We start from the raw sequence: 23,839 nt of genomic DNA on the forward strand, positions 1-23,839 counted from the left end.
ACTGCCATGGAGTCCTCTGTCCTCCCCTCCTGCCTCCCCCAGATTTCCTCCCCTGACAGATCGAGGGATCGGAGTGAGGAAATGAGTTTCTTTGGGGAGGCTTCCTTGTGTAACCCTGAAATGGGAGTGTGAGCAAGGGTCAGCGCCAGGCGCTACAGCTGCGAGCCACTTTCGAAATCTTTAGGACAATCAGTTTTATAAGTTATTCGTTACAGGGCCCAAGACCTGGTGAATTCTCTGTGTTGGAGGGGGAGAATAGCAGCTTCCAGGTGAATGGCATCACCAGCAGGTTCCTTTTCATGATTTGGCTGTCAAATTCAAGCTTGGCTTGGTAGGTCATTTAAGCTCTGCTTCCTCTACTTCCTCAGCTGTCAGATGGGGATACCACTTTCTAGTTGACATCACAGGACTTAATAAGAAGGAGTAGACGCTGATGACAAGCAGTTTACAACGGAAAGAGTTAAGAGTGCAAAGTTTGGTTCCAAACACACACCTTTCCTAACAGTGTGCACTAGGTGCCCTATTATGGGTGGGTTTGAACATTATGGGCCTCTCTGTGTCTCAGTTTCCTCTTTAGAAAATGAGGATAATAATAGGACCTATCTCACAGAGCTGTTACTCATCATAGATGTTCGTTGTTTATTTCACCTTGCTCTGCATCTCATTTTTCATTTAATGAGTGTCACTGATCTATGAGCAGGGGCTGCAAAGATAAGGGGATTCTCATTAGAATGAGGTAAGCACACCCTCATTTTACAGACAAGAAAGAAAAACATTTTGAGGCCAACTCCCTGACTGATTAGTGACAGAGCAGGTCTCCTCATTCCAAACTTGGGGTCAAAACTCCCATTTTCATTCCCTTGAAGACTGGGTCGGTATTTTTCTCCCCAGATATCCATTTCTCATTCCAATTTTAACTCTAAAACCACTAACTGCTGCCTTCTTAAGCCTCCCACAGCTCCCACAAAAACTTGCAGATCACCTCCTCTGCTGAGGAGCCCCCCACCAACCCCCTGCAGGAGGTCAGGAAAGGTAGCACTTTCTCTCTCTAGACCCGAGGAAGCCACTAATGGGGACAGCAGGTGAGGAGGGAGGCAACAGAGCTGCAGCAGCTGGCAAAGGTTGCCCTAGCAACGGTGCGGGCTCCATTCAGAAAGCCCGCCCAACTCCAAGATGCAAACTGATCGCCTTCCTGCGGCTCCCGCAAGCACAAAGGAACGGAGGACCCCTGGGATGGCCCCGAGGAAGGGAAGCACAGGCCTGGCTGCTCTGGCAGTTACAACCTTCCACCTTTCAGAGAAGCAAAGGAAAGAGAGTAACTTTTTTTTTTTTTTTAATTGGAATTACTTTCAATCTTCTTCTGGCCTATGTGAACCGTAAAAACCACCCATCTAAAGTGAGTTATTTTGTGGAAACCGAAGGAAACAGGCTCCCCTCCGTTCATCACCCTTAGGAAACAACATGCCAGGGACAGGGGAGGAACTCCAACCATGGCAACTTTATGGGGCCCCTAAACTCCTCTTGCTCCCTCTCCTTTACTCAGACTGGTAACAAAGACCATTTGCTCCCAATTTGAAACTTTTTTCCCACAGCCTGAGCTTCTTAAATACTGTGAGCTCCCTCTCCCCAAATCACCCTGAGACACTTGCTGAATGGGCCAGGCTCAATTACCTCCCTACACAGGTTCAGCTCACACTGTGACCCTGCATGGTTTCCTGCTATTCATATGTGTTACTTCCCCTTGTGGTAATGGCTTGTGGCACTTGGCCAGAAAACATTATTAATTTCAGAAGTGGACTGACAAACAACAAACCCACAGTGAAGGAGAGAAGTGCCAGGGAGGCCAGCTGTCGGCCGGAGCTCAGCAGTAGGAACTCGATGCATGCAGGATGCAGGTTCTAGGAGGAAAGATGATAATCCAAAAAGAGGAAATGCACTAAAATTACCCACAGCCCATATTTTTAAAAAATGAAAAAAGAGAAAAGAAATCAGAGAAAAGGGTGGTGGTGGTGGGGGGGAAGCACCCAGCTACTTGAGCTGCAGCTGGACAGGAAATTGCTAACGCTGCTTGCAAATCCCTACTTTGAGCAGGCAGTTTAGGGAATGCCAGGAGCGGAAACTGTTGAGAACTGGATTAGTAGGAGCCAAGTTGAACTGCAAGACACTTCTCTTTTCTGTGCTGCTGCTGACTTGAGACACCCAAACATCAGACTGACGTGGGTTATTTTTCTGTACTTTGTTTGCTTTTTATACTTAGTTGCTTCAAAATCATGCTGCAGTTTGACGCAATTGATATAAAATCGGGGTCACTTGCCTCTAAAATGTGGACTACCAGAACAGTCCAACTGGCATCCGCTGTGTGCCATTTGGGTGAAAGCTTATCTCCCTTCAGAGGAAGAACTAAGCTCAAGTGGAAAGAGCCGAAGACATGTGCTCTAGTTTGATTCCAAACACCCACCTTTACCTTTGCTTTATGAACTTTTATTGTCAGGCTGAAGAGGTTTCAAGGAAAATGACAAGATATTAAACCTGTAGCTTAGAAACTTAATAATCTCTACCTACGGATTCAATAGGGGTTGTGACCCACATTCAAAACCATTTAAGCACATTTGAACAGGGATGGCAAATTTTCATCTCAGGTACCAACTGCAAATTCTAAAGCTACATCTAGGCTCAATGAAAAAGCTTAGACATGCCATGTAACAATAGCCTGGAAAAATTATTATGCCTACTTCCTTCCCTGGCATGTGTAAGATTTTTGTGCAGAAAATCGTAACAGTAAAAGACAGAAGTTTACATAAGACTATCATCTTTGTATTCTGGCACACCCTTTTATACTTATTCATAAGAGTACTCAAACCTCTCTATACCTCAACAAGGGCTATGTTTTATTTGGAACAATAAAATCTTAAATAAGCAACTACACCCACAGAAACCATTGCATATATATATATATATATATATATATATATATATATATATATAAATAATATATTCCATTCTATGATGGCATCTTAATTTGAAACATAATACACACCTGAAAAACATTCTAGGAATAGCTTTAAAAAGTGTAACTTTTGCCTGCTATATGTCATCTCAGTCCCCAACTGAAAATTTTCTAAAATGTTACTTCCTATGTAGATAACTAAGGATTGAAATTTTTTTCAAAGATGCACATTCAATAGCCAAAATAGTTATTTATTAATAATTTAAGGTTTTACATTTTTATAATAAAACTCCAGCTCAAAATTTTACACTGCGAACATAAATGGAGCGACTTTCCTGTCTTCATAATCAGATGCATTCCACCTATCAAATGGGTGCCCTTCCTCACACACACACACTTCCAGTTTTATACATCTTCTAAAAGGAAAGAAACCGGCCTAAAGTATTGCATTTGAGGTGACACTCCCTGAAGGATTTTGTACAGAGGTAATACACTGTTTAGCACAGCTGAAGTACAGGGGAAAAAGAGTGAGCCTGTGATTTTGGTGTCTTTCCAAGAGATCCCCTTTGAGACAATACAAGCCAAAATATTTACAAAGGTAAGGCATAGTCAAACTATACAAGGAGCAAAACAATCATGAAGAAGATACAGTAAAGAGACTGAAGACTGCACCATAACAAGGTCTTGGTGGATAACAGTGTCCATGAAAGTGTCATCAGAATTGGTACAATAGTCAAGCATGCTGCAAATGGGAGCCTTTGGATTAGAAAAGAGCAAAAAAAAAAAAAAAATTTTTTTTTAAAGTGGCACACTGGTCTTTCTCCCTTTGGATTTCTTTTAAACCAATCAAAGAAAAACACACACACACACACACACAAAATTCAAACAGTCTAATGATTTAAGATCAAATATTTACAATATTTAAAAGAAGTATCAGAGGCTTTTTTCCCAACTGATACCACAAATTCAGAGCTGAAATCTCTCTTTGGCTCCTCTATATGCAAAGTTGAATCAGTCTTCACTGAAGACAATTTACAGTTTGTTCCAGATGTAAAAGGAAATAGCCACATGAGGCCCTAAAGAACACATGCTCCTACCCTACCACTTGGGAACTACCCTGTATACCTGGAAGTCCTTGAATTCCAGTGCCTGCATGGGTAGGCTACACACATGGGTACAGAGCAAACCTACTGTCTGTATCTAGAGACAGCATGTCCTGTTCTTCCAAAGAGAATGGAGCAAAGCTCTCTGTAATAACCAATTCCACACCTGGTAACCTTGTCTAATACAGCTGGTGACATTTGGACACCTGGGGCCACACACAAAGAAAGCAGCCCAGCTGATGCTGCCAAGAGAAACTGCTGAAGGAACAGACACATCCTAGCAAGGAGAGGTGTGTGGGTCTTTCACGTGGATTGCAAGGAGTCCACTTGGTAGACGTTCTGGTTGGACGGGGTGGTAAAATAGAGCTGCTGTGCTGGAACCCGGTTGTCACAGGGGCTGCTGAGTCCCAGGGTCCTCTCGAAGTCTAGCAGTTGGCCCATGAAGTTGAAGTTAGGGGAGATGTTGGATTTCTTCATCTTGACAATGTCATAAGCATCGTTCATGGATAGATTGAGCTTCTGCATAAGGTAAGCCACAGTTACAGTCACTGATCGGCTAATGCCAGCCAAGCAATGCACCAAAACACCACAGTTTTTGCCCCGGGCTTCATCTGTGAACACAAAAAGAAAAGCACGATTTCAAGTAGGCTGAAAACCACCCTTTGTGAATGATGCGTCTAAAATCTGAATGAAAAAAAGACATAAAACAATCCTGTGTGGAAGTTGAGCCCTGAAGGCAACAGAAAAATTTATCACTGAGATAATAAACATGTACACTGGACACAATTACATATTTCAGATATTTTCTGAAAAGGGAGCTTTTGTATTAAGTTTCTGCCAACAAAAAACTCCTTAATATGTGCATTCTTTGCCTCAGCATGAATACCAGAAACCCTGCAATATGGTCGTGAATGCCTTTTATACAGACAAGCAGACTGCAAGGGTCTATTAAATTATTCTCCAACTGTTGTGCAGCTAACAAAGGAGGTATTCAGGCGTTTTAAAAGAGAGAGGGAAGTCACAGGGGACAGGCCATTAGGAGGACAGGATGTCGACATGGCCTGAAAATGAGTTCCTTTGTAATAGGAAATGCACTACAATGCCTGGAGATTCACTTCTCCCAGGCTTCCAGCCCACAGTTCTTCCTGTGGGATCAGGTCACCCACTCTCACAGTTACCAGTATCACCATATCATGCAACTGGATAACATTTAGCATTCAGACCCCTTTGCTTTCCAACAACTAACTGGGTGCCCTAAAATAACTTCTAGATCGTTTAAAATTACAGAGCAATGTTAGAATACCTGTCTACAGCGAGTACTTCGATCTAGCCCTTTCCATCCCCACCCTCAGTCCAAAGACTGGGAAAACTGTTGCCTGATCAACTGCCTCCGTTTAAAGCGACTGAATTCAGATTCAAGAAACAGAGCGTTTTAACAGCTCTGTGGTTTGCAGCCATATTAAAAGGCACTTTTCCTTTCCTTAGCAAGAAGATAAACCCAGAGTTATAAAACGCCCCAGGAACATCAGAAACCAAGAGGTCGGACAAATTAGCAAAGAGCTATAAGGATTAACAGTTTAAACTATGAATGGATCCAGTGTTTTGCATTGAAAAGTCAGAGCAAGGGCTGTTCATCAGTCTCTCACCTATGAAAGAAATGGCCTCGGGGAAAAACTGGGACAGGTTTTGGCTCCAGTGATCCGAGATGGGGATTTGTTTGTATTTGAACTCTCCTGCGTTCTCAAAGAGGTTGGGCAAATTGGGGGTGACATTCAAGATGTACTTAATGCCGAACTCTTCCAACACGTCCAAGTTGGTAGAGTCCTTGGCACAGCCTAAGTAAAGGAAGGGCAAGATCTCCACCGGGAAGGAAGGCTGGCTGTTGGACAGCGGGCTGCCATCCGAGTCCGTAGCGCTGTTGGGGTCTCGGTCAAGGTCAGACTCAATGTCGGAGGAAGAGTCGGAGCTGATCCGCAGGCCCCCGAGCCCCAGCACTGGCAACGGCGGCGAGCTGCTGCTACACGAGCCATCTAGATTGGTCTCGCAGTGCAAAGCGAACTCGGCTTGGAACTTACTGAAGCCACCTGCCAAAGAGAAAAGCAATAGTGTAACCTGAGATGCCTGTAGTAGTTTTCGCAGCTTGTGAGAACGCAGCTGGGCGCAGAAAACACCAGGGGCACCCCATGAATCCCCTACACGCAGTAAAACAGAAATCGACTTCAATGTGCACCTTCGGGAATGCAATCAACACGCCGCCGCCTCCCCTGGAAACCCTTATTCCTTGGAACTCAGAAATGCACAAAATGGCAACTTTTCGGAATATCTCGACGGGCTAGGAAGTATCAATCTGCACCTCCCCAAACTCCCACCTCGCTCGTCCTGCAAATCTTACTTCAAAATCGGGACCACATTAAGCGGGAAACGGGGGAACTTTCCGAATAAGAAAACGCAGAACTCGTTAGAAAAAAACCGCTGGTGCCCGGGGCCGGAAGCGGGAGGATTTCACGCAAACCCAGGTGTCCCCCACCTCCCTTGGACGGAGGCTACTCGGGGCCGGGCAACGCGGCTCCGAGGCTCAAGAGGCGTTTCCAGCCACGCGCCCAGCCCCAGCCCCGCAGCTGTGGCCCCGCACCCGCGGCGCATACCTTCCAGGTAGAAGGCCCGGCAGCCCTCGTCCTTGAGCTTCTTCAGCAGCAGCCCGAGCACCGACTCGCCGCCGGTGTTCTCGTTCCAGTCGCTGCTGCTCTCGTCGTACAGAACCACCGTGTCGGTGCCGCAGCGCCTGGTAAAGCGGTCACGGTCCTCGCCGCGCGTGAAGAGCGCGCGCACCGGCAGGTTGCCCTTCTGCAGGCGCCGCAGCATGATCCCGGGGATGGCCACGTTGATGGCCGACTCGATGTGCGACGACTCGTACAGCTCCTGAGGCCGGCAGTCCATCAGGAGCAGCCGCTCGTTGCCCAGCTCTAGCTGCTCGTTAAGCCACGCCACTGTCTTGCTGATCGCCATTTCCGATGCGAAGGGCGCGGGTCTGAGAGTATCTATCATGGGGTTCGAGCTGAGGGAGAGGCGGGTGCTTACCAGACGCCCTTCTGGGCAGGCATAGGCCGAGCGCGCCGCGCCGAGCCGAGCCGCCGCTCTCGGAGCGGTCTTTAATTCCGCCTCGCCTTTCCCAAACCGAGGTTAGTGGTTGGGGAAGACGAGACAGAACAGCAGCCTGAGGTCCCCGGGCACCCGACTGCAGCGGCTCGCTCCTGAATCAATGAATCTCTGAATGAACCTGCCTAGTTGTGTTCCTCCCCAGTGAATGAAATCCAATTAATTCGGACTCCGTTCTACTGAGAGAAGAGGGAAAAAAAAAAACCCTAGAGGTTCCTAATCTTTCCCTCCAAGGCTGCACCTCAAATCCACCCGGGCGTCTCTCTCCCGAGATTATTCAAGACTTGATTTGCTCGCAGTCCCTAGGACTCCACACTCGCACACCCCCAGCGCGAGGCAGCTCCTCAATGGATACAAACAGCAAGCGTCTCAATGGATACATTCTCTCGGCCAGCCAATGAGCGCGCTGCGGAAGGGGCTGTTACCGTGGAGACGGGCCGGCTGGAACAGGTTGTGTTGATGAATTGTTAATGAGTTTGTCATTCACAAAAACGGAAAGGAATTTCCGCTCCGGATAAGCCCCAGTGCAAACAAGCTGCAACTGCGGGCTCCGCGGGAGGAAGGAGAAAGAAGAGGAGGCGGCGGTGGAGGAGGAGCAGGCACATAAACCCGGGCACTTCAGTTGTCTCATGTTTCCTTCTGTTGAGAGTTCACACTTCGGGTCGGAACTTTTGCGCACAAATGGTGCAGTTAGCATGCACAAAAGCCCTTCTTCGCGACGCCCGTGCTCTCGAGCTAGCTTTCGGAAAACGTACTGACTTCTGAAAAAATTCCCTTAAAACTTATTTGGATCCCAGTTCTCTGGAGCTCCCCCTCCCCCCGCCCTCCTTTAGTCGGTGTGTGGCATTTGTTTGCCTGTTTTTAAAGTCCAGCTCTGTTTGCTCTGATGTTCTTTTAGCCGAGGCTGTGTTGGGGCTGGTGTACTGCCTGGGCTTTAGAGACCGGTGATGTGTTAAATGCTAATCCAACATCTTTCCAAACAAACCAGGATTTTGTTGAAACGTTTGAAAGCAACCAAACGTCTGGTTACCCAGAAAAATCAGAAGCCCCCCTGCTCTGCCGCCCAATAGTGTTTAATTAAAAAAAAAAAGGTAGGGACTGCATTAAATTAAAAAAAAAAACACACCTCATTGAACAGACCGACGCTTTTAATCCGGTCCCGCAGAGTATCCAGGTCACCCCCACGCCGCGGTCACCCACCGCCAGCGAGGGGAGCCAAGAGGTCGCCTGAGGACCGGTCCGGCAAGGCCGCCCCAGCTAGGTGCGTTAAGACGCGCGAAGCCTGGCCGGCAGTCCCTCCACGCGGGCGTGAGGAAGTCCTCCCCAAAACCTGCAGGCTGCGGGGGCTCAGCTGGCCGTCTCGGCGATTGGCTACCGTAGACAGCTGGCAGGTCAGAGGGGCGCCTCCTAACGCCCGCCCCACCACCCATCTGCCCTCCCGGTTCTGCCGCCCCCTCCCTCGTCCAGCGCGGGACACTCCAGAGCCCCAGCCGCGCGTGCGCGCTCCTGGCCGCGGCCCCCACCTCCCCACCGGCCGAGGGGAGCGCTGGGCCTGGAGCCACCCGGTGGCCGCGTGCTGGACTGAGGTTGGGATCTGGCTGATAGAGGCCTGGCCCGGGTGGGGGTGGGGGGCAAGAATGCCTATGGGGACCCCTTGGCTCGCTTAGGGCTGGGGGATCGCAGGGACCATCTCTGAGGTCCCGCACTGCCCGCAGGTCACTTGGGGAGGTGCTGAGCTGCGTGCAGCCTTGGCGCCTGGACCTGGACGCGCGGGCTGGAAGCCGGATGGAGGCGGGGCCAGGCGGGACTGCACGGGCGAGCTGAGCTCTATTGTTATATAAAAGCACCGAGGCGGCGGCTCCCGAGCGGAAAACCACCTGTGTGCCGCCGAGCGGCTGTGGCCGGAAAGTGCGGGTCCTAATCCGGGCTTCCCTCCCTAACTCCGGCGGAAAAGAGGCGGCGCATTGTCCCGCCGCCGCCCGGGAGGCGGAAGCGGGGGCAGCGGCCCGGCGGGGAGCTGTGCTTTGGAGCGAGCCTCGTCGCCCTTTGCGCCCACTGTGTACGCGGCGAGGGCGCCTGAGGTCACCGGGTCTCCCCCAGCCGACGCCCCGCACCCACGGGCCTGCCCGCGGACGCCCCGCTGCCATTTGCATTTTTAGTCACCCGCCTCTTCTCGGGTTTGGGAAATGTGGGCTGAAGGAGGCGGCTGCAAGTCCCCGGCTGCCAATTTTGGATCTCTGCTGCAGGCAGGCCGCTCCTCGGGGAGCCTGTTCCATGGTGGTGGGGGTGCCCGCGCTGCTCCTCCGCGCCTTTTTTGGGAAACCCTCGGAATAAAACGCCCGTGTCTCACTGGATATCGTCCAGTTTTAGCTGGGGGAAGCCTGCCCTGGGACTGAGCCCCCTCCACATCTGTTACCGACGTCCCCACTCCAAGTAGTTTCGGGGCTGGGAGGGGGGAGGTAGAATCCCCTGCGGCGGAAATGAGCAGACCAAATCGTTCACCCCACACCTTCAGCAGACTGGAGAAAGGCAAGCTGGGTTTCTTCTTAACCACTTTTAAAATGCAAGTTACCTGAGTGTCAGAGTAGATTTGAGAGGGTCATCACAACACTTGGCAAACCTGACAATCAAAATACTGAAGTTTTACCTATGCTTGTGATCTCTAAGGCGACGAGAAGGACGGACCTTCCCGGAACACTTTATTAAATGGCGTTCTGATCTCGACTGTCTTAAGAAGTGGGGCCTTAAAAGGGCTCTGGGGTGGCTTGCGTTTGAATTGTGCCCCCTCCTCTCCCTAGAACTGCTACCTTGGTTAAATCCGCTAACTGTTCTAAGTTATAGCCTTCCACGTTGGCGTATTTTATTTTGTAAGGTCGCTGTGATACTCTGCTGTGGAATGCCCTAACATGGTGGTGTTGTGCCACTAGGTGTTGATGTTCTGCACTGAGAATCTGCAAAACGGCCCTCGTCCTTTGGGGTGTTTCTTTCCATCCCAAAGATACCCTTTGAGGCCTGCCTGACGGCCAGCCAGGGCTCCCTCGTTCGCAGCAAAACTCTTGTGACTACCCTGACCGGTTTAATTTATTCTAGTTTAGCTGTGGAGCAAAACAGGAGCTGCCCGAGACAAGGCTGCAAATTCCATAACAAGGTTAACAGGCAGAGGGGACTCAGCTACATCTCAGACATCACCTTGCTGGTCGCCTTTTAAGAATCTTGTTCTTCAACCACATCAAACCGACAAAAGAGAAGACCACTGTGTTGGACAACTACTGCAGGGTAGGCACAGCCTTGCTCCTGTGTCTACAGGCCTCATTTCTGCCATGCTTCCAAACAGGAAACCTACTGCTTCATTCCTGGGTAAAGCCCACTTGCTGTTGCTGGTAATCCTGCCTGAAATGTCACCATCCTGACCCTTCTGGATAGGCTTCTGGGAGATAAGGGTTCTAGCAATGGTAAGAACCACAGGCCTCCTCTTTCAAAGAGCTCCGTTTCCTTCCAGAATATCATTCAGGCGGAGGGAGCTGTGATTAAAAATTGGAGAATGCAGTGGGTTATCTCTGATCCACTCTCTTAAGTGCCTTTAAAGAGCCACTTTCATGGGTCCTCGTTTTGCTGTTGCACATGTGTGCGGGCCCTGAGCAACTGTTCTTGAATTCTCCTTGGTGTTCCCGCCCCCCGCCCGGAAGTTGTTTCCCTTAGAAGTCTTCTAGTTAGCAACTTTCTCTAGGCCGTTAGGGAAGCAGTCCAACTTTGCAGGAACTTTCCTGAGTTTAAGGACAGTTGGGACTTACAAGACCCAAAAGAGTTAGCATGAACCTTAATCTTTTTGTAGTAATCTCTGATTTACAGTAACGCTTATTAACACATCATGTGAAAAAAGCTAAACAGGTGTTCAGCAAATAAGAGGATGTTTTGGACGATCTGATTTTAAATATAGTGTTGGAACGTATTCAAGATTTACTGAGCCAGGAGTGGTGGTGAAAGTCTATAATTCCAGCAGTATGGGGGAGTGAGACAGAAGAAATGTGAGTTTGAGCCCAGCCTGGGCAACTTGATGACTTAGAACTTCTCTCATAATTTAAAAAAACAGTTGGGATATAATCCAGTGCAAAGGCCCCAGTGACATCAACACACACACAACACTCGCACAGCACACACACAAAGGTTAGGGATATAACTTAGTGTGGTAGAGAGCTTGCTTGGGTTCAATCCCACACAAAAAAAATATTGTTGGAGGTTCCAGGGATGTCCTCAAAGTGACAGTCAGTGACTTTTGGAGCAGCTAAACTCAGAACTAGATTTAACTGTATTTGAAGGATACAATTTGAAATACAGTCCCCAATTTATGAACATTCAAGTTTTGAACTAGGTGTACTGTATAAGACTCACTCTGCGGGCTTATGAACAAAGCCAGTTTACGAACAGTTCTCCTGGAACAGAGCTCATTCCTAAGTCAAGAACATACTGTATCCTGACTTAAATGTATAAAAGGTGCACAGATTTCACTGTGAGGTGTCCTGACAGATAGCAAGAAGAAGATAGCAAGAAGTTATGTCTTAATTGTAGGAACTGAGGAACCCAGGAGGCCTGAGGGCCTGACAATGGGAAATACTGATCATGCCTGGAAAGTTTCAAATAGTCTCTAATTCAGATACCTCAAGGGCAACCCCTCAGACTGCAGATCTGGGTTTGTAATTAAACTGCTTCCCTCCTGGAAACTCCATGCAGCTTGTCCTAGGGTGAGGAACCACAAGGGTCTTGCCTTAGTGCAGGATAGTGATGTCCTCGAACAACACAGGTGTGGCAGAAAGGCAAGCCAGGTCCAACCCCAGGAAAGAAATGGCTGCTGTGAAGCAGCCAGCGTCACCTGTCCCCAGGCACATTTGGGAGGGAGGTGGTTAGAGCTTCCTTCTAAACAGGATGACACTTGGTACATGGCCAGGATGCTGTGACATGAAGAAAAATACAGCTACTGTGAGGTGAAATTCAGACCTCCGACAGTTCGGCTAAGCTTTTTGAAACAGTAATCATATACTTCCTTGCATTTCTTTCCTATCACCTGGTGCAATACTGATTTATTTACATCAGGATCCCATGGAGACTTTATCGAGAATATGCTTTAGAAGTCTGTAGCAAGGAAATCCATTTAAAGGTAAGGTTAATTTCTTCCTTCAGATGGTTTCATCCCATTTTGTGCTTTAGGAAAACTTACTGGTTCCTTTTATCCTTTATTTTTTGCAAAATAGGACACTTTAAAATACATATAAAGGGCCAGGGATTTAGCTCAGTGGTTTCGCCGCCTGCTGCACACGCGCAAGGACCCGAGTTCGATCTCCGGTACCCCCCCCCCAAAACCTGTATAAATATATGTGTAAGAAATCACCAGAAGTGGCCATTTGTATGGTATAGCCAAACTCATTTACCATCTTTTTCTTTTTGGAAAAAAACAACACTTACTTCCCATTGTACTAGTTCCAAAGCCCCAGTTATTGTCCTGGGTGAAAAAGCATGGCTTACACTGCCTTCCAGGAGGATAAGGCGCTGTCCACATTCACCTCGAAAGCCTTCCTCTGGTGCCTTTTCTCCTCATCTTGTTTTCCTTCATTGACACAAATGTGAGCAGTACATACAGCTGTTGTGTAAGAGAATTAGTTATTTTTCTAAGTAGGTACTGTTTCCTGCCGCTCTATTTTTGCCTCAGCAATCAGTGGAAGTTACTGTGACCACAAAATGAGGAGGAAGTTAGACCAGTTTTTCAAACTTAACTCACAGAACCCCCAAGAATATATTAGTGGAACCCCAAGAATATATTAGTGGAACCCCAAGAGCCCCCATCTAGTCTAAGCAACAGTGCCTTAGGCTGTTTGGTGGATTAATTATAATAGTTATATCTTGATGTATAATGAATATAACAACATCATGGCCACAGTTTATTCTGTGCCCAGCTTTCTACATGCTAAATCTATCGCGATACCACTGCAAAGCAGGTGTAGTGTACCATTACTACGCTTCTACAGTGGGAGAACCTGGGCTCAAATGTCAGGCAATTATGCTGGAATCCAAACTCCTATCTCAGTGCCTTTGAAGCCTCTTTAGTACAAACTGCACTGTACCTGCTAAGAGTGGCCCTAAAACATGACATCCTGCATCTTAGTATGAATTCAGCCTGTTAACACAATGGCAGCTTCTTTGTAATTTGTTAATTTTTATCTTGCTAACCAAGGTTTGGAGTTCTGGAATCAGATCAACCTGGATTTTAATCCTAGCCGACCTATTCATGTAGCTGTAGGATTTAGAGAAGTCACTTAATCTCCTTATGCCTCACTTTTCTCATTTGTAAAATGGCATTATTGGCCCACTGGAACATAGCAGTCGATGAGATGTAGTTGTAAGGGGGTAGGAAGAGTCCTGAAACAATAACCATTGATTGCTGGGATTACTGATAACACACACACATCTCTTGCTAAATGTTTGTTAACCTTACTGAAAGGCATTCTGTAATAAAAAAACAGTGTAGTGTCAGCTTAGCTCTCAGGACTAGAAAAAACAATCCATACAAAGTTCGGGGAAGAAATTTGAGAACAAACTCAATTGGTTTATTATCACTCTTCTTGGTTGCTGAGGTTAAGCAGTCAAGAAATCAAGATTGCTCAGGATGCCAAGAAAGCTGTGGAAATGGGGGTGCTGAGAACGCTGATAGCGCCCTCCAGAGATTCCCGTCAGTCTACAGCAGACACCTCCCCTCCGTCACTGCAGGTGTGCACTGCATGTTCTGTGAACTGGAAATTGGAGATCTACTGGCACGAGCCGTCACCTCTTAGGATGTCGGTTTGCCTCCCTGATGGGAGTACCCATTGATATTTTGAGTCCTGCATACAAGAAATCTCATCTGGGAATTTCCTCCCTCCCTCTGACTTTGTGTCCTGTGGGAGCTTTTCACATGGAGGTGGGGAATCTTCAGAGCTGGGTATGAGAGCCACTGTCCTGTGATAGGAAGGAATCTTCCATGCATCAGTGAGGAAGACTGCCAGGAGCTGCATCGTAGAAGAATATCTGGCTTTGAGTACACAGACCACCCGCCTACCACAGTTTCTATAGTGATTTTTACACATGTGTGATTCCAAGATTGTTATTAAGTGTCTGACAAGTGTACATTCTTTGCTGTAAGCCCATAGGCTTTCCTGGACCCATCAAAAGTTCTAGATTTCTCTTTCAAACTTCCAAAGTTTAGAATCCTTTCCAGGTTATTCTCCTACCTAGCTAGTCTCCCAGGGAAAAGCCTTTATTATGTGTTTGTTTGTTTGTTTTGGTACAGAGGATTGAACTCAGAACCTTGTGCTTGTGAGGCAGGTGGCAGAACCACTGAGCTAAATACCTGGCCTGAAAAGCTTTTGTTATGGTGGGATTCTCTTCAGCCCTTTTGCTATGTCGTCAGGATGGTAACTTACTTTGTAAGTAATTTGGATATTTAGGGATGGCTGTTTAGCTGTAACATTCTTCAATGTGAATCCACTTGGTGAGCTGAGAGGTTTTTGTTTTTTGGTACTGGGGATCAAACTCGGGTCCTTGCGCTTGTGCAGTAGGCGGTGAAACCACTGAGCTAAATCCCCGGCCCTAACTGAGAGATTTTTTATTTAGCATAAAGGATGTTAGAAAATTATTTCTGTTGTTGAAAGTGTTGGGTTTGAAGTATCTGATTGTTAAAGATGTGACAGGAACCACAAATCTTCTATGACAGAGACACAGGAAGGCAGCCAGCCTACCTATGTTATGTAACAGTGCGGCAGCCAGGATTGGAACCCAAGAGACTGCCCCACAGTGAGACCAAAATCCTGATGTGTTTGACTTTGGAACACTGCTTAGTGAGCTACAGCATGTGTTTGTGCTTGTGTCATTAATCATATTACAATGGACCCTCGAGTTTTGACTGGCCTGACATATGAACAACTTGGGTTACAAACATAATTTTAGTTTTAATTTATGAACAAAGTATTGAGTTACGACCTGAATGCTGGCTGCTTCCAGATGGTCTCAAGTACAGACCTAACCCTTAAAGAGTTCTGGAAGGAACATTACAACATCCTTTCCTGTGTGGTTAATTGAGAAATCCTGGGCCAGTGTCTCTCTAAGGACACTGAGATCTGCCTGTGTACAGGAGAGAGACTTTGAAGGCTGAGCCTTCAACTGACCAACTTGAGTTACAAGTCCTTGTGAACGAATTGAGTTCGTAAGTCAAGGGTCCGCTGTACAAGGGCAGATAGGATGATTCCCCAGACGCATACAGTTTGCATGACTATACCTATTTGTTAACACTTTTTGGAAGGGTCGGTCCAGTTAAATTCAGTGTGAGATTTAATTTTATATGAGTGGGGGGTGGGGTGCAACACAGAAAGTAACCTAAATCTGGGACTTCTAGCTGCAAGAGATCAAGACCCCTGAATTTGATCAGAAGGATCTGATATTTACCCTCCAGCCAAACTGGCTTAGCAGCAAAGCTTCTGAAAATTACAGATGCCCAAGTCCTATCTTCAGTAGTTTCATTGATCTAAGGCAGGTCTGAGGTATTGGTATTTTTCAAAAACTCCTCAGAGAATTCCACTGTGTGAGCTGCTTTGACAGCCAGTGGCTTAGGGAGGATTCATAATGCTCATCTCCTTGAAGCCCATGTCTAGGTGGAGGGTTCCAGGATGCATGAGAGCATCCTAGGCAGATTGGTGAGTCTCAAAATTAAAAATCTAGAAGCCCCTAGAGATACTCAGTCCATGCCCTGGCCTCCCCGACAGGGGCTGTGATTCAGCAAGTCTGGGTTAGTCCAGCAGCCAGAGGCTTACACAAATGGCCCACTTTGAGAAGCTCCAAAAGATAGCTCCGAGAGCAGGGTTCCTCACCCATCAGCTCTAGTTAGCAAGTGTAGAAATATCTTAAAGGTTCACTGGAAGGAAGTAGCCCTTACCCACAAGTATCAGAACTTCATAACAGAAAAATGCAATGCTAGATATAACTCGTCTGCTTGCCCTTGCAGCCATAACTCTCGAACTGGTGTACACTGCGTTCATTCAGGAAGCCTGAAACCAGACCCAGGTCTGCTTATGGGTTTGCCTAAAAGAAAGTGAGCATGTGCTGAGCATGGTGGTGCACACCTGTAATCCCAGCACCTCTGAGCAGAGGCAGCAGGATTGCAAGTTCAAGCCTAGCCTGGGCAATTTAGTGAGACCCCCATCTCAGGGGGAAAGAAAAAAGGCCAGGAATGCAGCTCAAGTGTGAAGGCCCTGGGTTCAATCCCTAGTATGGAAAAAAAATCTTTTAATAACAGTGTCAAGTGTTTATAGAGAAGCAAATGCATTTGTAGGACTGAAATGACTACCAGAACATATGAAAATGAGTAAGATTAAGGTTCAGGCCTTGCTCTCACAAAAAGTCTGATTGAGGAAGTTAGACACATGCCTAGGTAGCTAGGCTGTAACGTAGTAAGTGGCAATTGCAGTAGGAAGGAAGTGCTGTGGGAACAAGAGGAAGAAGTGGTTCATCTACCTTGGGCTGAAGGGGAAGTGGTAGTGGTACTGGGAAGTGACCCAGAGAAGGTGGTATCTGAGTTGGATACTTGTGGGTAGGCAGATTTCTCCCTCTCCCCCATCCTTGAATGTGTTAGCTCTCTCTTGGTGTGACAAACACACAAGAAAAATCAACTTAAAAGAAAAACGGTTGTTTCGTCTCAGGGTTTCAAAAGTTTCAGGCCACTGTCAGCTGACTTGATTGCTTTTGGACCTGGGGCAAGGCAGAGAGAGCATCATGACAGGGAGCCCAAGGCAGAGAAAGCTGCTCACCACCTGGTGGTCAGAAAGCAAAGAAAAAGGAAGGGGCTGGAGTCCCGCACCCCCTTGCAGGGCGTGCCCCCAGGACCCTAACTTGATTCCACCAGGACCCAGCTCCTGAAGGTTCCACCTCCTCCCAGTAGTGCCACAGGCTGGGGAACAAACCTTCAACACGTAGCCTTTGGGGGACATTTAAGATCCAAACCATAGTAGCAAGAAACAGAAGAAAGGTAATCCAGGCAAAAGAGAACCCCCATGAGCCAAGGTTTGGAGAGATAGATGTGCGTGATCACTGGCATGCGAGGGAGCAGTATGGAGGGCAAAGAACCCAAGGAAGGTAGTTCAGAGCCCTGGAGATGGGCTTCGGATGGCATGCTCAAGAGTTTGGAATAGTTTTTTAGGCCATGAGAAGTCATCAAAGATGTTTATGCTGGGGTGTGATGTGATTTCAGAATATAATTCTGGTAACAAAAGGATATGTAGACAGGAGGGGAGGGTGCAACTAGGGGCAGGAAAACCAGTTAGGAAGCAACTGTAACCATCTAGGAAAATGAGGCTACACTAACCCAGTTGTCCTTTTCCTAAACGAATGCACTAATCAACCTGCTTAGCGTTTGTCATCTTTCTGGGGCTAGAAAATTCACTTAGCCTTTCTGTGACTCAGAATCCCTCCCTATTAATAGACGATGACAAAATACTTACCTTACCTCATGTGGAGAGGTACTGAGAGATGCCTACATTTGGAGCCAGGAAAGAAAGAAAATGTTATTCTAAATGCCAGTCGCAGTGATTCCTCTAGGGGAAAGAAACTGCACTTTCCTCTAATGGTTTGTTATCAAAATTTCAAGCCTACAGAGAAATTGAAAGTTGAGTAAAAGCATCAGAAGAACACTTTGGAGGGAAACTTCTAGGGAATTGCCAAGAACTAGGCCAAGGAAGTGGTATTCCCAACACAAGGGCCCGTTTCCTTTGGTATGAAAGTGCCCTTAGCATGTGTTTGGCTGCAAACACTGTTCTGTAAGGTGAATTTTGTAAAGAAAGGACTGTTTCCATGCTGAACAAAAGCAGAGGGGAGGTTGCTCCCATTGCTGACTCGGGGGAGGGGCACAGTAGAAGGAGCCTCGCCCTAAGTGAATAGCTGAGCATGTTTTCAGGTTCTTCTTTGCCCTTTGAAGCCTCCATTCTGTATTTAACGGCGTAGGACCCCTGCTCATACCTTTCCCCTCACTGTCAGGGCCTTTCCTGATCTGGGTCTCCATTGCATTTCCCTGGACAACATAGGAATCCTCTTGGAAAAGGATTGTTTGTTAGTATCTATCAGAAACTGCTCTAAGTTTTGCCAAAATGACTTTGCCTTGTACCTTTTTTTTTTGATACTGGGGATCAAACTCGGGACCCTGCGCTTGTGAGGCAGGCAGTGGAACCACTGAGCTAAATCCCCCGCCCTGCCTCGTACCTTTTTAAAAATCCTTGCTCAGTGTATTTGCTGAGTTCATGCAAGATATTCTGGGAGATAAAAGTACGAATTTTATTCTCACCATGGAGCCCAGGCAGGCCTCAAGCTTACAGTGATCCTCCAGTCTCAGCCTCCTGAGAGCTGGTGCTGCTCCCCAAGAACTTCAGGCAGGGTTAGAACACTGTCAACTTTCAAGGCCAAAAGGATGTTTCTATTCAGTGACTGATGGGGCTCTTCCTACCCCGGATGGGATGAGTTGACCTTACAACAGGGAACTCCAAAATACTTCATTTTATTTATGGAAACTAAATGGGTAAAGAGTGATATAATGAGACAAGCCAGAAATACATACGGAAGACATAATATATGCTTTCTGAAGTATGTTTACGTAAGGAATGATTCGTTCTCTCAAATAGAAATATTTGCTGTAGTGCAGTAAATTGTTTTTTGGGTTTTTTTGTTGTTGTTAAATTCTTTTATTGATACATTGTAGGTATACAACACAATTACATTTCTCATTGGGAACTTGTACCTTTACATAATGCATCTTGGCTCTTGTATTTTCCCCATTCCTAGCCCTCCCTTCACCCCCTCCACCCTTCCCTATTTACAAAGACTTTATTTCCATTTTTTCCATTTCTCATCATTTTTCCTTTCCCTTCTTTCCTTTCCCCTGCCCCTCCCACTACCCCTACCCCTTTGGACCTTTTCTTCCTATTTTGCATTATCGATTGTTCATTCGAATCATTGGTACATTTTAGGTATTGCAGTAAATTGTTTTGATTCATTTGTTTCCTGATATTGTGAGTTTCTTGGAAAACTTACTGATGAAATTTGTCACAAAGCAGAGATTACAAAGCCCAGAAGAATTAGCCTTTTTAATCCTTCCACGAATTAGTCCTTATTTTAAGGACAGTGTGAGGATCACAGACCACAGCCTGCATTTGTGGAAACTTTTCCATGGACTGGTTAGATGACTGCAAAGAGCTCCAGGAAAACAAGTAGAAACATGGTTGTGCTAACAAGGAAGAGTCAGTTAGTTATGAAAAGAAGGCAACAAAGATTTATCCATTTATTATAAAGTAAAGGGGGCTGCCAATGAATAATTCTAATTTCTGATTTAATCGTGAAAGGTGACTTTATTCGCTTCCAAGGAAATGTCTGCTGCTCTCAGATTTTGTACACTACAGAGTACTTACTCACAAATTAGATAAAAGCCCCATTTCAGACACCTGCATTTATTATACTGATTTCCTCTTCTTCAAAAAAGCATCGTTTTCAAAATAGCTAAAAGAAAGGATTTTGAATGTTCTTGCCACAAAGACATGATAAATGTTTGAGGGGGTAGAAATACTAATTACTCTGCTTTAACCAATATCGAAGGTAGAAGCTATCAAAAATCACAGTGTGGCCCATAAATATATGTAATTATGAGGTGCCAATTAAAGGTAAAATAAAACTTTAATAAAATAAACCATTACTGATGTGGGGCAGAACAGTGATACTTGTGCATAAAATAAAATGAAAAAAGAAGGAAATGACATATAGTAAAAGTACCTGCTGACCACATAGTTCTCCTTCAATATAACCACTGTTAACTAGCTTCCTAGTGCATCTGTCCAGAGAGTCTACACAAACACAAGGCATATGCATTTATGGAGATGATATTATTACATAATTATAGCAGGCTAAACATATAGGAATGCAATTTGATTTTTCACTTAAATTTTGGAGATGGGATCATAACAAAACACAAAGCTTCTACATTCTTTTTTTAAAATTTTGCTTCTACATTCTTTTTAATGGCTATATAATATTCTACATTATACAGTCTATGTATTGCTTGATATTGAGTTTGCTCAACATTCCTGGAAACAATAACAGCAACAAATATACATTTACACATTCTCCCATCTTTTTTTGTTCCCTGTACTATGGATTGAACATAGAGCCTTTACACTGACCTACAATTCCAGTTCCTTTGTATTTTTTATTTTAAGACAGAGTCTAAATTACCCAGGTTGTGCTCAAACTCAGAATCCTCCTGTCTCAGCCTCCTAGTACATACCTGTTTCTTATGTGAGTATCATCTAAATGATAAATTCTTAAAAGTGGAATTGTTTAGTCAGGTGTGAGTTTATAATTTCAATAGGTCTCATCCAAATGCCCTCTCAGAATATTATAATAGTTTTCATTCCCACCAGTAATTTGTTTCTCCATACACTGATAGAGTAAGCTTGAAAACCCTGTGCACACACCTCCAGTCTCAGGAGGCTGAGACTGGAGGATCACTGTAAGCTTGAGGCCTGTCTGGGCTCCGTGGTGAGTTCAAGGCCAGACTAAACTACAAATCGAGACCCTGTCTTAAAAAAAAACAAAACATACTTTTCTAATCTGACAGATGGATATTGTTATCTCATGGTAACTTTGTGCTTCTTGTTAAGGATCCAACTAAGGATTTTTTGTAGGTTTGAACCTGTTTGAATTTCTTTTTCTATGGCTTGACTATTCCTTACCCATTTTTAAGGTGACTTTGTAACCTATTTTTAAATCTTATTTTTCAACCATAATATTAAGTTCATTATAGCCAGTGAAATTAAATACCCTTAATCAAGTATTAGCTTCACACAGAAAAAAGAAAAAGCAGAGCCACTGGATTATGTGAACGCGTACTGTGAAACATAATTTATTGATGTCTAACTTTGTCTTCTCAGCTCATTCTAAATCTCAAAATGTAATGAAACCATCCTCTCTTCTTAGGATGATGGCTCAGGGTCAAAGAGCCCCTGGGTTTTTCTGTTTTATTGTAATCCCAGAAGTTACTCCCGGTGGATTTCACCTATGGATTAGCTGTGTGAACTTCCTGAAGAATTCTTACTCATTAAAATGGCAGCTTGAATATTCTGTCTGGCATTAAAGGTTCTGACTTTTGCATTGAGCAGAAAGAGTAAAAAGACAAAGCATCTAAAAAGCATTCTCCTCTTCCACACCCCTCCATAACAAGATACTATCTGGCCCATTAAAGAAAGAAGTGGAAAAATCTTGGGGCTCCTCTTTCTGTCTCCCCGCTGGTGTATAGTGTCTGTTTACAATCCGGGAATACCACATGGCGCTTGGCAGAGGACACTCCTCCGCTGCTGATTAACAGTTACACATTTTCCACAAAATGGAACATCTTGAATCCAAAGGTTGTGAGATATCTGTTTGATCTGACTTTATCTTAGGTACATTTCTGGAATTCCACGAATGCAAAATAGGTGTCAAGGATACCAGGAAGACGGAGGATAGCAACACAGATAGTAAGATGAAGGTCAGCAAGCAGTTTGGAAATACCTAAAGGAAAAAGAAAATACTAGCATCCAGTTTTATTTTTTTCTTTCGGTAATGAAGATTGAACCCAGTGCCTCATGTGTGCTAAGCATGTACGATGTCACCGTGCCACACCCGCAGACATTATCCAACCATACTGTGAGATTAAATGCACTGGAGAATCAGATGAGACTCAGGAAAGAGATTCCTAACCTAGACACACTTCTGGTTAACCTTAACAAGAATTAAAGATCTTCATTCCTCCGTCTTACTAAAAAGGAAATGGACTGTAGGCAAGAAGCCAAACTGGAGGGAGAACATTGAAGAAAAAAAAAAACAACAAAACTTGTCTTAGCCAGATTCTTTACAGAATAAAACCCGAGGCAAAGATTATGGTTTAGGCTTTGTTGGGAGGTGCAATCCCAAGGGTAGACAGTCCAGGGGGAAGGAGAAGTGAGGCAGGACCGGAAGGAATGCGAATAATGGGTGGCGTGTTAGACAGCTGGTCATAGCTGCACAAGGGAACAGTAGTTGCTGCATCCTGCCTGTCACTTTGAAACAATTCATTGAGTGGGGAGGTGGGAGGAAGGGGCACTGGAGAAAGATCTTCTCCTGTGCTCTAATCCCTTGAAAGATTTTAATTCCCCTGCATTTTTGGATTGTTATCCAGCCATTTAAGGGAGCCCTCAGGGAAGTTAGATTCCTCCTCTTCATTACACTGCCTGAGGAGAAGGCAGGAGGGCAGCTATAAAGTGGAAGGTATGTGCGTCTCTTCAGGTCAGATCTGCGTACCTTAGCCGCTGAGGTTCCCGTTGGTTGCTATGTGTAAAATGTGGTTGTAGCAAAGCCCTGCCCTCTCTCGCAGAAGCTGGGCACTGCAGCCCGGATGTGAATTTAGGAAGAGGCCCAGGCACGGAGGTCACGTGGGGGAGTGGACGCCTGCAAAGGTACAAAATTTGGGCTGGTATAATGATGTCTTAAAATTATGAATAATAATTGTAAAGCCTTTAAGATTTCAGAATTTCCTCTCTGGCCCAAGGTCTCGAGTTCAATCCTTGGTACCAAAACCCCCCCCCAAAAACCCAGATTTCAGAATTAGTGCTTTTGTGGAGATTAATGTGAATGATTCTCAGATAAAAAGAGTTATCAGATCATAATGGGGACGGGGATGGAAGTTCTATTAACAAGATTTGTGATTGCTGAAATATTTTTTACTGTCCTTCGGATTGATTTCTGGGCTGAGTTTAATCATGTATAATCAGATGTTTATTTTTTAAAATGATTTTTAGAGGAATGTTCATTAATAAAAATGCTAAACCACAATAATTTTTTCCCCAAGTCACAGATAATAATTTTGCTAAGACATGTGTCCAACTTCTAGATTCATGTTTTACTAACATGCTTATCATCCTAAGGGGGAAAAAAAAGGCAAATCTTTATCCCTCTGCATATTTCTGTGCTGAGTCTGAAAGTCACATGGTAGTGGTGAAAATGAAAAATTTTAAAAAATCGATCAAAGGATCTACCATAAACGAACTTCCTACATATAAAAATAAAATAGCAAATACTTATCTTAGCACAAACATCCACATAACATTTGGAAATTTATTTTATTTATTTATTTATTGGTATTGGGGATCGAACTCAGGTCCTTGCGCTTGCGCAGCAGGCAGCGAAACCACTGAGCTAAATCCCCGGCCCTACATTTGGAAATTTAAATGGAAGCAAAAAAGGAATGAAGCCTTCTGAGAAGGTGTAGTCTTTCAAACTTTATGTTCTTTTGGATTCTAGGAAAATATCTGTATGTGTCACCTCCACATTTTGGGGAGCAACACATGGGCATTTAGCCTCGTGACTACCGTATATTGCCTTTATATTCTCCCCACTCTCCCACCACCATAAACTCTACCAAGAACAGTGTGTTTTCCTGTTTAACCCATATTTTTATCTGAATATACAGTCTCCCTCCTCTAGTTTGACATTTGACAAACAAGGCATTTGACAATCCCTTATGATATCAGGGCCCATGGAGAATATTCACACATTTACTTCATAT

The 23,839-nt window shown here is 45.3% G+C and overlaps 1 protein-coding gene and 1 pseudogene across 4 annotated transcripts in view; both read right to left on the reverse strand.

Annotated features, from left to right (window-relative positions):
• Nucleotides 1–3,177: 3,177 nt before the first annotated feature.
• On the reverse strand, nucleotides 3,178–8,511 carry Dusp6 (dual specificity phosphatase 6). 2 transcript variants are annotated; one of them, XM_004844987.3, is made up of 4 exons: nucleotides 8,333–8,511; nucleotides 6,696–7,105; nucleotides 5,697–6,134; nucleotides 3,178–4,661 (listed from the first exon to the last, which is right to left on the reverse strand). In XM_004844987.3, exons 1-4 carry the CDS (start codon nucleotides 8,335–8,337, stop codon nucleotides 4,354–4,356), a joined length of 1,161 nt encoding a protein of 386 aa, XP_004845044.2. In that variant the 5' UTR covers nucleotides 8,338–8,511; the 3' UTR covers nucleotides 3,178–4,353. The 2 variants fall into 2 exon arrangements, with proteins under 2 accessions (XP_004845044.2, XP_021114153.1); XM_021258494.2 differs by lacking the exon at nucleotides 8,333–8,511 and adding an exon at nucleotides 7,448–7,574.
• A 10,319-nt stretch (nucleotides 8,512–18,830) lies between these two features.
• The window catches only part of LOC110349212 (RWD domain-containing protein 1 pseudogene), a 42,522-nt pseudogene continuing 37,513 nt past the window's right edge, over nucleotides 18,831–23,839 (reverse strand). The window contains exons 3-4 of one of the 2 annotated variants that reach the window (XR_002395034.2): nucleotides 22,576–22,722; nucleotides 18,833–21,807 (exon numbers count right to left, since the gene is read on the reverse strand). The product of XR_002395034.2 is annotated as an RWD domain-containing protein 1 pseudogene, transcript variant X2 (transcript). Of the gene's footprint in view, nucleotides 21,808–22,575; nucleotides 22,723–23,839 lie in introns of both variants that reach the window. The other variant, XR_015443514.1, reaches the window with a different exon arrangement.

Source organism: Heterocephalus glaber, unplaced genomic scaffold, assembly GCF_053883595.1.
Source record: "Heterocephalus glaber isolate CG9 unplaced genomic scaffold, H.glaber_assembly_v1.0 deba00001572, whole genome shotgun sequence".
Lineage (NCBI taxonomy): Eukaryota > Metazoa > Chordata > Mammalia > Rodentia > Bathyergidae > Heterocephalus > Heterocephalus glaber.

What these genes read in the sequence shown, in the direction of transcription:
- Dusp6 (XM_004844987.3), bottom strand. An exon ending in CCGGGCCTTCTACCTGGAAG is followed by an intron (nt 6,135 to 6,695) that starts GTATGCGCCGCG and finishes TCTCTTTGGCAG; the next exon opens with GTGGCTTCAGTAAGTTCCAA. An exon ending in CGAGGCCATTTCTTTCATAG is followed by an intron (nt 4,662 to 5,696) that starts GTGAGAGACTGA and finishes TTGTGTTCACAG; the next exon opens with ATGAAGCCCGGGGCAAAAAC.